This window comes from Artibeus jamaicensis, unplaced genomic scaffold (genome assembly GCF_021234435.1).
Source record: "Artibeus jamaicensis isolate MK-2021 breed Jamaican fruit bat unplaced genomic scaffold, CSHL_Jam_final contig_700, whole genome shotgun sequence".
Taxonomy (NCBI): domain Eukaryota; kingdom Metazoa; phylum Chordata; class Mammalia; order Chiroptera; family Phyllostomidae; genus Artibeus; species Artibeus jamaicensis.
The window spans coordinates 9,379,470-9,393,090 of NW_026521930.1; the positions used below are offsets into that span (position 1 = coordinate 9,379,470).

At 50.1% G+C, this 13,621-nt stretch overlaps 1 protein-coding gene across 11 annotated transcripts in view; it reads right to left on the reverse strand.

Moving 5' to 3' along the window:
• UNKL (unk like zinc finger) overlaps positions 1-13,621 on the reverse strand; it is a 51,847-nt gene that overhangs the window by 26,374 nt on the left and 11,852 nt on the right. For 10 of the 11 annotated variants that reach the window (XM_037157114.2, XM_053671619.1, XM_053671616.1 and 7 more), the window contains 5 exons: positions 9,076-9,252; positions 8,529-8,662; positions 3,766-3,901; positions 2,826-2,943; positions 330-414 (listed from right to left, as the gene is read on the reverse strand). In XM_037157114.2, the coding sequence (XP_037013009.2) occupies positions 330-414; positions 2,826-2,943; positions 3,766-3,901; positions 8,529-8,662; positions 9,076-9,252 (650 nt within the window). Of the gene's footprint in view, positions 1-329; positions 415-2,825; positions 2,944-3,765; positions 3,902-8,528; positions 8,663-9,075; positions 9,253-13,621 lie in introns of those variants that run through there. The other variant, XM_053671620.1, reaches the window with a different exon arrangement.

Consider the following 13,621-nt stretch of genomic DNA (forward strand, 5'->3'; position numbering starts at 1 on the left):
CGCTTGTGCCTTTGGGAATACTTTACGGGCCCATCCGCCCACTGAAACTACCACTTCCCCCGCCCTGCCCAGAAAACAACAGCCCATCCCAGGGCCCAGCCCCTGTGCCTAGGGCCCCAGAGCGCCTGCGGGAAGGACCACTCTGGGCCCCACCAAGACTGACCTGCAACGAACCCCACCCCAAGAACCCTAAAACACGTGCTGGGGTGCTCCCGCCGGCCTCCACCGTTGGAGCTCACTCGGATGAACAGAAAGCGCCTGCGAGTCACCTGGCGTGGTGTGTCTACAACAGCCGCCCAGGCGGAGCCTGCTGGGTGTTGAGCACTTACTTTCCACGTGCGCAAAGGCACAGAAAGGACCCCGAGGGCAGTAGCCAGTTTGGCGCATGTCATTGCACTTTGTAGACTTGTAGATCTAGGAAACAAAAATAAAGTAAGGTAGACTGGATTGGAAATGGGTACCTGTGGGAAGCCCAGGGCCAGAGGTACCACAATGTGGAGGACTGAGCTCCCAACCCTAACAGGGGTCGTTTAGAGAGAGGGACATGAATGCGGCCCCTCCCCCACATGCCCGCAGTCCCAGATCCCCTCCTCTGCACAGGGCCAGTCAACCCCGCGGAACAAGAGCCTGCAGCCCCTGTCCTTGACATCACACGAGTCAGATTTCCCACTTGGTGTTTTCTGAAAGATGCAACTGATTCAGTGCCTGGTGCACAGAAGGTGTTCAAGAAATGCCTATTAGGTGAACACATGCATCTATCCAGGGCCAGACCCAATCCACTTCACTTGAGCCAAAAATACTCTCCTCCTGTCAGCAGGAGGTCTGCCCTGGCAGCACACCAGGACCCAGGAGGACCAGGCCAGTCGGGGCACAGATGCTGCTTGTGGACACTGCCCTGTCGGGACCTCTGCGCTTCTGTCCGGGCCCCAGATCGACATCTCACCACCTCTCCTCCCTTCCCCACCTGCAATGCCTCTCAGTTCCTGTGACGCTTCAACTGTCCCCTCGCAGCCACACCAACAAAAGCAATCTCAAAGGGTGTCAAATTCACTAAATTTATCAGGAAGCTAAATGTCACTTTATGTGCATTTTAAAGCATAGAATCTAAATAGAACACACTTTCAAGAAACGAAGTGCAATCACAACCCTCCGGGTGAGGTACCGCCCCTTCTGGGAGCCCAGGGCGCCTCCCCTGGCACAGCTCCGAACTCCCTCCAGCAGGGGCCTCCTGTGCACAGGGCTCGATGAGGGCGGGGCATGTTCTCTATTCTGGGTTTTGTCTTGCTTGAGCGTGCACCAAGGTGTGTGTGTAAAAACAGATGGCAAACAACCCAGAGGTAACAAGGTACATGAGACTGCAGTCACATATCTATGTGTGGCCCCAAACACCACCCACAGGCCTCGAATAAGGCCAGGTGTGAAGGCCCCATGGTGCCACCGGCTAGCTTTCCCTTCTGTACCAACTCACACCATTAAGAACACACATAGCTAAGTAGAGAATCACTGGTACCAGTGGGCTTCAGGCCCCTACTCTGCACCTACTTGACCCACACAGAAAGAATAGCATCAGTCTGGGACAGAGGTAAGAACCACTAGTGCTGCAGCAGCCATGGAACTGGGACAGGACTGCTGTGACCCTGGGGCGCACAGCCAGAGGTAGGGTGAGACTTCTCATTCAAATACTTCTGTTGTGAATGAACACAAAATATATTCTGAGTTTCAAATATCGAAAGAGTGAACGAATGACCATGTGAGTAGAAGAGCAAAGAAAAAACCTGAGAGCAGCGGCCGTACTCCCTGAAATGCACGTCTCTGCTTCACAGACAAGGTGGCAAGGGCTGGGAGTCCATCGAAGCCCACCGCATAGCCCAGTGCCTCCCTCCCACAGAGCCCGAAGCAACCCTCCGCCACAGAGGATGGCGCTCACCCGTGACCAGGCCATGCAAGCCACGGGGTCGCCCTCACCACCCTGCACGGGCCATTTCTCCTCCATAGGTTCCTGGAGGTCAGGAAATGAGCCCACCCCTTAGCTCGCGGGGACCAGCACCCATGTCACTGCCCCTGTAGGTGCATATCCACCACCCCTTCCCCGCCCAGCCCTGTCCCCACCCCTTGCCTGGTCCCCAGGTTCTCCTGCCAACTCATGCTCCGAAGGAGGTTCGTATATGTATTCATTTTTAACACTAATCCAAGTGAGCCCTGGTTAGCTCAGTGGATTCTTGTTGACCACATCCGGCACAGTCCAAAGGAAGGACTGGCTTCGACCAACTCCAATGAGCTGACCTCTGTGCCCCTAGAATGTCTTGCCCAGTAAGTGCCTACTTACCAGGACTTGGACAACAATGGACGGTGACCCTGTGTCTGGTGGGGGGGCCTGGGCCCCATGGCAATCGGTTCAACCTAGGTCACTCATGTCTCCAAAACCAACCCCCCCAAAAACCCTGGACACTAAGAAAAAACAAAACAAAACAAAACAAAACCAAGGCTCAGGCTGGGGCTCCCTGGCTGGGGACACTCTGTGCTGTCAAACAGAGTCACCAGCAGAAATGAGTACTGTCCCTCACTCAGTGGGAAGGGACAGTGGGAAGCTTGTGCCTGGTCGCTCAGGACCCTGCCGCCTACTGATTTCAGTCTGAACCCCTCTGGGGCAATGAACCACAACTGGGGACCTGATGGTTCCGTTGAGTCCCGTGAGTCCCTCTGGACCTGAGGGTCGTCTTAGGGACCCCAGAACATGGCAAGGAGAAGAGGCACCCAGACCCGCCCTCTCTCAGGCTGTGAGTGACGCTGACCGGCTAGCTGGAACCCCGCCTCCCCACTCATACCTCAGGGTGGAACTGCTGCTCTGTGCGTGAATGGCAGTACTGACAGCTGTCCCCACTGTCACACCTTGAGGGCTCACCCCACTCATCGCCGTGCTTTACACTGGGGCACGGAGTGGACCTGGAGGACAAGGGGAGTCATAGGTCAGTAGACATGTCCTTTTTGCATGCCTTGGGGAGCTGGTCTCTCCACCCATCACTGGCCTCGCCTCTCAGGATGGCGCACCCACGCCACAGAGGGCCACAGGCAAACGGTCCCTGGAAGGGCCGGTCTTTTTCCTTCTGAGGACAGGCAAGAGGGGGAAAGTGCCATCTGAACCCAGAAAGTACTCAGGAGCCGTGTTTGTTTTCCCTAAAAATTAAAGTGAGGCTAAGTCAAGGCTACCCACATGGAGGAGAAAAGTGTCTTGGAGAAGTGGCCGGCCCGCCTGAGGCCAGGGGGAGACAAGCCAGAGGCCACGGCCTAGCTTTTCTTGAGGTTGTTTCAAAACTGGATGTGAGACTTTTTCCCCACAATATGAAAATTCTAACCCAAATCCTCTATTTTTCAGGTATTTGACAGCTTCATTGTAACTTATTTGGATTCATTAAAAAAAATACCATCAGTGGTAAATAAGACTTTTTGTTTTATTGGGTTTCTTTAAGATAATTTTCTATCGTTCTGTACGCAGTAAATTTACTTGACCTTCCCAAGCTGATACTTGGTCACTAAAACTTAAGAGACTACTAATTTAGATTCTGTTCCTTTCTGGAACGAGTGAGAGAAAGAGCACTGACTGTGACAAACTAAGTCTCTGCCTGACCCAGCGGCTTCCTTGGCAAGGGAGGAGGCCTCAGGTAAGCAGAGAGTGGTTCTTCCCTCAAAGGAACAGCTGGACAAAGACCGCAGGGCCTGAAGGAGAATGCAGATAAAGGCCCAGGTGTCCCTGGTCCCAGGGCTCACCTATACTGGAACCTCCTGGGGTTCCGCCGTCTGTCCCTGCTGTTATGGTAGTGGGGACATGCATAGCCCTGGCGACAGAGGCGCGGAGGCTTCGGGCACTGCTCGGTCTTGTAGCTGCCCAGCACAAAGTTGGTGTCTGAAAAACAGGGGTCCACATGGAAACAAATACATGCATGCTCATATAGCCAAAAGAAAAAATAACCTGCCCTGGATGGTGTGGCTCAGTGAACTGAGCACCGGCCTGCAAACCAGAGTCTCCAGTTCAATTCCCAGTCAGGGCACATGCCTAGGTTGCAGGTTGGGTCCCTGGTAGCGGGTGCACAAGAGGCAACCACACATTAATGTTTTTCTCCCTGTCTTTCTCTCTCCCTTCCCCTGCATCTAAAAATGAAATAATACTTTAAAAAGAAAAAGAAGAAATAATGCACGTGTTCATCCACAGATGAACATACAATGTGGTCCATCCGCACAGAGGAAAACTGTTCGGCCATACAAAGGAATGCAGCACCGACACCTGCTGCAAAATGGACGAGCCGCAGAATCAGTCCGCTCGGTGGAAAAGGCTCGAGATGAAGGACCACACGCTGTGTGACTCCACTGATGTGGAGTGTGGAGAACAGGCAGATCTGCAGATAGAAGCAGACCAGTGGCTCCGGGGGCTGGGCGAGGGGAGCGCGGGGAGTGACGGTGATGGGTGTAGGGCTTCTGCGGGGAAACTAGAGAGAGTTTTAGGACTAGAAAAAGGTGGTGGTTGTACATTTGACTACACTAAAACGACTGGAATGCACGTTTCCTTGGTTCGTTTTAGCCCTGGAGTAAGTGAGGGACATGAGGTGCTGACGTGGCACAGGTCCAAGGCTGCGCCACGTGTCCCGCTGCGGCGGGGCTCTGGGCACACTGGGGCTCTCTGCACTTCCCAGCCAAGTGAAACCTAAAACTCCTCTGAAAAATAAAATCTATCTTTAAATGATAATTTCATGTATCTGAATTTTATTTCAAAGCAAAAACACCCAAAAAGCCCCCAGGGTCATCTAAAAACAGCAAACATTTAAAATAAATACATACATACATACAGTAAATAATGATGAGATTCCTAAAATTCCTACCCCCTTGAGCTGGTTAATAACTGACACCTTATTACATAGGCTGGGTTTCTTTCCATTCCAGTTGACATTCAACATTATTTAATATGTACAGCATAGTGGTTAGACATTTATACAGTATACAAAGTAACATCATACACAGTTATTATATATTATTTTCTAAGGCTTTATTTCAGGATTTTTAGAGAGAGGGGAAAGGAGGAAGAGAGGGAAACATGAGAGAGAGAGAGAGACAGAGAGAGAGAGAGAGAGAGAGAGAGAGAGAGTGTGTGTGTGTGTGTGTGTGTGTGTGGTTGCCTCTCTAGTGGCCCCTAGTGGCAACCTGGCCTGCAACCCAGGCATGTGCCCTGACTGGGAACCACACCTGCAACCCTTTGGTTCACAAGCCAGCACTGAATCCACTGAGCCACATCAGCCAGGGCTATTACAATATTATTCACTATACTCCCTATGCTGTACTTTGCATTCACGTGACTATTACGTAACTACCAGTTTGTACTTCTTAATATGCTATTGTTTGTAACTATGTCTGCTCAGTGGACTAAATAAACATTGGTGGATGAGGACCTGGCAGGAGAGAAGGAGCGAGGGGACAGTCCTGCTGTCCCCTCAATGCAGGTGGGAGCAAGCGGTGCTGTGCACAGGGCAGTCACATGACCATACCATCCGCCCACGCCACGTCCAATTGCAAATAACTTCTTACTCGACAAATGATGCTAGCCACATAGAGAGGCGGGCCACGTAAAGAAAATAAAAGGGGTTTTGACAACAAAATAGGTGATTTTAAGAAAATAAAAACTTACAGGTACTGACCAAGTGCCTGGAACAAATACGAGGTCCTGTATAAGCGATACGAACGTACAGACATGAGCTGCGTGACAACACCCGCAAGACACGGAGGCTCCCAGCTGTTCGTCAGCAGGTGAATGAACTAATACACCATGATCCACCCACACAAGGGAATGTTATTCAGTGATAAGAAATGAGCTACCAAACTACAAAAAGACACGGAGGAAGGAACCTTGAATTCACATGACTGAGTGAAAGCAGCCAGTCTGAAAAGGCTGCACCCTGGATGATTCCAGCTGTGACATTCCGGGAAACGGTAAAACTACAGAACGAAACAATGGAGCAAAAGATCTGTGGTCCCGGGGCTGGTGGCGCAGGCAGGAGCAGGTTGAGCACAGAGAATTTTTAGGGTATTGATACTACAATGGTAGATACATGTCATTACACTTCTGTGAAACCCAAAGAATCCACAGTACCAGGTGTTAACCCTGAAGTAAACTGTGATTAATAATAATGATGTATTAATCTTGGTTCATCAACTCTAACAAATACACAACAATGCAAGACACTCAAAATGAGGGAACCTGGGAGGGGGGGACATAGAAACTCTGTACTGTTTTTCTGTAAATCTAAAACTTCCCTAAAAAATATACAATCTACTGATGAACAACCTAAACACCACCTATGGGTGAGAAGCGCAAACGTGGAAGCAGTCTGGAACGGCTCTTCCCAGAGAGACGGTGGGTTTTAGCACCACTGGGGTTAGCTAGAGCACTCAGAAAACAGCACCGGGACTAGACACTCCTGACCCCAGGCCAGGTGCAGGCACTGAGGGGCACAGGCCCCTGCCTGCCCATCCCCTCTCACTTCCTTCCTCAAGCTCAGCAAGCCCTGTGCAGGCATGGGGACCTTCACCCACACCTGCAGTGTGAACCAAAGCCCTGCTTTACAGAGGTGGACATTAGGCATCTTCCAGCCAAGGGAGCCTACCAGACAGAAAACAAGAAATGGAACAATTTCAAAGGCATTTTCTCAAGGGAAGCATTTATCCTCGGCACTAGGAAGCAGGCTGCTGCGGGCACACAGTCCTTCCTCTGTGGGGGGGCTCTGCCCCAAGCAGGGACAGCAAACAAGACAACGGACACAACAGCACTGGCAGGTTCCCCTGAAACTTGGAATAGAGTCCCTGGGACACCCTCCACACCCAGACGAGGCAAAAGGCCACAGTCATCAGTGCTGCTCCAGCTGGGGGCCCAGTCCTGAGTCCCAAGTACTGGCCAGGCAGGTGCTGCACGTGGTACCAGAGCCCAAGGAGGGGAGGGGGGGCGGGGAGGAGAATCGGGAAAGGCTGGTGCAGTCACCTGAATTCACCCCTGGAACCAAAGCCCTGGCACAGACAGTCTACGAGCAGAGGAAAGGCACTGTAAGAGAATTCGCTACTTGAACAACCACACTTTTTGTGTTTTTTTTTTAATTTTTTAAAAATTGATTTTCACCTTAGCTGGTGTAGCTCAGTGGAGTGAGTATGGGCCTATGAACCAAAAGGCTGCTGGTTTGATTCCTGGTCAGGGCACATGCCTGGGTTGCAGGCAGGGTCTCCAGTGGGGTGCACCCAAGAGGCAACCACACATTGATGTTTCTTCCTCCCTTCTCCTTTCTCTAAAAATAAATAAATAAAATCTTTAAAAAGTTAATTTTAAGGAGAGAATGGGAGAAAGAAATCCACTTGTTATTCCACTCATTTTTTAAATTTTATTTATTTTTAGAGAGGAGAAGGGAGGGAGAAAGAGAGGGAGGGTAATATCAATGTGTGGTTGCCTCTCATGTTCCCCCTACTGGGGACCTGGCCCTTAACCCAGCCATGTGCCCTGACTGGGAATCTAAATGGTGACCCTTTGAGTTACAGGCTGGCACTCAACCACTGAGCCACACCAGCCAGGGCTGTTGTTCCACTTATTCATTCATTCGTTGGTTGATTCTTGTATATGCCCTGACCAGGGATTGAACCCGCAACCTTGCTGTATCAGGACGATGCTCTAACCAACCAAGCTATTCAGCCAGAGCCAAATAACTACAGTTTTAAAGTGTTGTTTATGCACGTGGAAGTCAGTAAAGGAAATCTGAGGAGACACATCATTACTTAGAGAGGTTTTCTTAAAACTTCACTGCTCTTTGGCAAAACATGGAACAGGTGAATACACAGAGACTGAAAGCAGACTAGCAGGGGCCAGGGGAGGGGCTGCATGATGGGAAATGGGTTTCTGTCCAGGGTGATGGAAGTGTTCTGGCATCGGACAGTAGTGGTGATTGTACAACTTTGAGAACGGACTAAATGCCAATGAATTGTTCACTTTTGGTTTAAAATGGAAAATTTGTATTATGTGTATTTTACCACAATAAAATAAAACAAAAAACCAAAAAAACTCCACTGCCCCTTGCTATGGAGACTGCTGGGACAGGACCCTGCAGCCCCAAGGGACATGGCCATGAATTCGTGTTTCAGAAAAACCCCCAAGGACCGAAGGCTGCTGATGAAGGCCACATGGAGGCCCACAGTGCAGGGGCAGGGAGCAACGTGAACACCGGCCGGCTCTGGGAAGGCATGTCTGGGAAGGAGCTGCGCCAGCTATGTGATCTCTGCTCAGAGAAGCCGTGGTATCAAGTTCACAGAAGCAGGGGGCCAGATGCCTGGGTTCATATGTCACTCAGTCCCCACCCCCTGGGACCAAGGGTAAAGTACTCAACTCAATGAGCCTGTTTCCCCATCTGATCTACAGATGAGGGCAACAAGGCCCACTGTGGGGGTCACTTTACATACAGTGATGAGGGCTACTCCTGCCCACCATCAGTGGCAGCCCTGGGGTTGGTTACCTTGCCACCGGGGGTCCTCCCCCAGGATCTTCTCAATCATGGCCTGGCTGGCCAAGACCCCAGGCTGCAGATCAGGGATGCCATCCCCACCGCCGAGCTGGCCGTTCTGCAAGGCTTCCTGGGCCTGCAGCTCCCTGTGACCAAACAACACATCGATTACAGCTCCGAGGTGTGTCCAAGGCCCTTCCAGAAGGTAAGAGAATCACTTGGTTCTGTTACTTTAAGAAGCCCCCCTGCTCATCACTGTATAGGCTGACTGCCTGGAGGGTGCGGGACAGGCATCTGGCACCCCTCAGACATACCCCCGTCCCGGGATGACAGTCTTGACCCAAATTCCAGGGACTTCAAGCTGGGTTGTGTTTAATAAGGATGCGTGCTCATCTCCCTCACCCCCAGTGTGCTCCCAAGGTACACAAGTCAGAAGGAAGGAAACTTTATTCGAATAAAATCAAAGCCCAGAAAAGGAGCTGTTTAAGACCAGTGATTGCGGAAATGCTGGGTAGGTGAGCTGCTTCCATGCCTGCCCAGCACAGGATGCCCCACTCACCTAATGTCACACACAGGTGGCCGCAGGTCCAGGGGGCCGTGTGCGAAGGCACAGTGCAGCCCGTTCTTCACGCAGTGGCCCCGGGCATCGGTCTCATGGATGCACGTGCCTGTCTTGTAGTAACGTAGGTGGTACTTGCGCTCTGTGTCTCCTGTTGTCCGGTGCAGATACGGACACCTGGGAAGCAGAGGAGGGACACACGCCATCTCGGCCTTATCACCTGGGGACAACCCTCAGTGCCAACCTGCTCCATTTCTCATGAGCACCCAGCCTACGGCTGGTTCCACTCTCCTTCACCCAAATATTTGCTCTAATGGAAGGGCTGACATAACTGGACAGAGCTCTTGTCCCTGATTTGGGACCCTCCCCCAAGGCACTCAGACCCTCGGAAACCCATCGATTACACATGGCAGAAAAACACCACACTGAATTTCTTTGAAAATCGTCCTTTATAATTTTTATTTATTTTTTAAAATTTTTATTTTATTTTTAGACAGAGAAGAAGGGAGGAATAAAGAAAGGGAGAGAAACATGAATGTGTGGTTGCCTCTTATGCACCCCCTACTAGGAACCTGGCCCGCAACTCAGGCATGTGCCCTGACTGGGAATCCAACCAGTGACCCTTTGGTTCTTTCTCAGCCTGTGCTCAACCAACTGAGCTATACCAGCCAGGGAAATCCTTTATAACTTTTAAAATAAAGTGTGGAAAAATAAAGTTCACCTCCAGGATGCAGCCATGTCATTCACATTTCCTGACAAGCTTCATCAGATAAAGGGTTGGTGGCCTCTCCCACCCCCATCCAGGTACTTTCAGAGGCCCCTCCAAGGAGGAAGGGGAGGAGCCAGAGGAGAAACATGGGAGCCTGGCCACGGCTGGAGGGGGTTGCTGGTGGGAGACAGGCCAGGAGAGAAGCAGATGCGGAGGAAAGACAGAAGGGGCAGTGTCACACAGGCCATGTAAGGCTCAGAGCCACTAGCTCCCTGGGAGAGTCACATGCGGTTCCCCAAGCAGTGACAGCAGCCAATGTTTCAGGGAGGCAGCAGTTGCAGAGGAGGTTCAGAAAGTTTTAGTACATGTGCAACACGGTGACCAAGCCTGCATGGAGGTCAGACCCCCAGACAAGAGACACAGCAAGAGGGGAAGGGATACACAAAGGACCAAATGCAGACTGTCCCCCGAGTGACCTGAGGGACAGGGCAGGGGCAGCTGCTGCAAGTCCCCAAATCAAAGGACAAGGCCCCTCACTTCCAGTAATGGCCAGGAGCACCACACGAGGCTTGGGAAAGGCCCACTCCCACCCTGCTGTCCAGCAAGCTGTAGGCCTGGACCTGGATTCTGGGAGCTCCTGTAGGTATGGATCCCCTGCAGAGCATAGATGGGTGGCCCTTTGCCACACGACAGGACCCAAAGGTAAAATCAAAAACGATTTAGTGAGCACTTCCGCCAAGATGGAGGCATAGGTGGATATCCGTGCCTTCTCACACAACCAAGTTTAGAGACAACTAAATATTAGCAACAGAAAACACAGCCAGAACACAGAAAACTGAACTTTTCGGAAGTCTGATAACAACAAATGCTTCAGCCTGACCAGTAAGGGACGAAACCAGCAGCTGGTGGAGCGGGGTTGCACCAGAAAACTTGGTCAGACAGATTCCGGCGCGCGGAATCCAGGCGCAGGGTTGGACCTAGTGAGCGACCGAGCGAGCGACCAAGTGAGCAACCGCGAGGAAACAGCGAGGGAGCAGGGATGCGGGTTGACTGTGGTCATGCATTTATGCGCAGACAGACAAGCGAGGGAGCGGGTGATTGGACCGGGACCCAGCGGGTGCCCGTGGCAAGCGGCAGGGAGAGCGCTGCCATTTCCCTGCTCTGACCCCACCTCCACATACAGCATCATAACCCAGCGACTCTGAGTGGCCCAGCCCTGGTGAACCACTTAAGGCTCTGCTCCTACCCAACGGTGCAAAACAGCAGAGGGGGCCCACCATTTCCCCGCTCTGACCACGCCCCCACATACAGTGTCACAACCCAGTGACCTGGGAGTCCAAGGCTCCATTCCTCACACTTAAAGGGCACGAACAGACCAAAAATGGCTCAAGAAGAGCTCAAAGCCCTGGAACCTATAAATCTAAGTGATGAAGAAATAGCAAAACTCTCAGACGCACAGTTTAAAACACTGGTGATCAGGATCCTCACAGAACTGGTTGATTATAGCCACAAATTAGACAAATATATGAAGGCGAAACTAATTTAAATGAATGGAATTGCACAGGAAACCAATAGCAATGAAAAGGAAACTGGGACTCAAATCAATGGAGTGGACCAGAAGAAAGCAAATAATGGCCAAACAGAAAAGAGTCAAGAAGCAAGAATTCAAAGAAATGAGGAGAGTCTTAGGAACCTCCAGGACATCTTTAAACGCTCTAACATCCGAATTATAGGGGTACCAGAAGGGGGAAAGGCACAGCCGCCAGTGGAAAACTTATTTGAGCAAATAATAAAGGAGAATTTCCCCAATCTGGCAAAGGAAATAGACTTCCAGGAAATCCAGGAAGCTCAGAGAGTCCCCAAGAAGTTGGACCCAAGAAGGAACACACCAAGGCACATCATAATTAAATTAGCCAAAATTAAAATGAAGGAGAGAATCCTAGAAGCAACAAGAGCTAAGGGGACAGTCACCTACAAAGGAGTCCCCATCAGACTGTCAGTGGATTTCTCAAAAGAGACCTTACAGGCAAGAAGGGGCTGGAAAGAAGTATTCCAAGTCATGAAATGCAAAGACCTACAACCAAGATTGCTCTATCCAGCAAAACTTTCATTTAGAATGGAAGGACAGATAAAGTGCTTCTCAGATAAGATCAAATTCAAGGAGTTCATCATCACCAAGCCCTTATTATATGAAATGTTAAAGGGACTTACCTAAGAAAAAGAAGATAAAAAATATGAAGAGTGAAAGGACAGCAAACTCACAGTTATTAACAACCACACCTAAAACAAAAGCAAACTAAAAGGACAGCTAGATCAGGAGTGGAAACATAGAAATGGAGATCACATGGAGGGTTATCAACAGGGGAGTGGGAGGAGGAGAAGGGGGGAGAAGGTACAGAAAATAAGTAGCGTAGACAGTAGATAGAAAATAGATGGGGGGGGCAAGAATAGCATGGGAAATACAGAATCTAAAGAACTTGAGACACATGGTCATAAACTAAAGGGGGGGTAATGGTGGGGACGGGGGGTAGGGTGGAGGGGAATGAAGGGGGGAATAGAACAACTGTAACAGCATAATCAATAAAAAAATATTAAAAAATTAAAAAAAAAACCATTTAGTGATCATCCAATCTAAACCCCTATCTCATAAGATAAAGAGACGAAGGCTCTGAGTTCAGATGGCTTTGCCCTGATCTAACGGAGCACCTGACGTAGGCAGGGAGCAAGGGGAGGGAAGACACAAGGGGCCAGGTAAGTAAGTCTCTGGGTCACTGGACCCAACCAAGCGAAAGTCTGATTAGAAGCGCACTGTGAGCCCTGAGAAGCACCCTGAAAAACTAGATGAAGGCTCTTCAGAGATATTTGTGCACCATGAGCTGATGAACACATAAGCAAAACGTGGTCCACCCAGACAATGGAATATTTTCACCCGTAAAAGAAATGAAGCCCCAACATGTTACAATGTGGAAGAAACCTTGAAAACATCCTGCTAAGTGAGAGATGCCAGACACAAAGAACACATATTACATACTCCCCTTACATGGGGTCCCTAGAACAGTCAAAGTCACAGGGACAGGAAGCAGAGGTTAGCAGGGGCTGGGGGAGCAGACAATGGGGAGTGACTCTGATGGGGACAGAGTTTCCACTTGTGGGACAAAAAGAGTTTAGAAATCAATAGTGATGATGGTCGTACAACATTGTAAATGTAATAATGCTGCCGAACTGTGCACTTTAAATGGCTAATCTGGCAAATTTGTATACATATTTTATCATAATTTTAGACAAGACCAGTGGTGAGAGAGAGAAGAGACAAATCTTCTTCTATATATTTGCACTGAAACATAACACACCCACGGAAAACTGCACAGGTCAGACTGGGCAGCGTGTGGCATTGCCACAAACTGACACACCTCAGTGAGCGCACCCAGACCCAAGAAACGTTTTCAGAAAATATAAGTGAGATGATCAAGTATTAGGATATTTACCATATTAAACTGATGTACCCTTGTCTAAAAACCCTAATATAGACTTCCGGCCAAGATGGGGGGTGGGTAGACATACTCTGCCTCCTTGTACAACCAAAATTAAGGACAATAAAAATTTAGAAACAAAAAAGCAACCAGAACTGACAGAAAACTGAACTGTACAGAAGTCCAACAACCATTCATCCAGACGGGTAAGAGGGGCGGAGTCTCAGCTGGCAGAGAGGGGTTGCAGCAGGTAAAAGCAGTGGTTGGCAGACCTGGGCATTGCGGGGCTAGCAGACCGCAGGCCCAGGGAGGAAATGAACAGACTCAGTGAGGCACACAAGGCCCCTGGCTGACGAGGTCCCACATT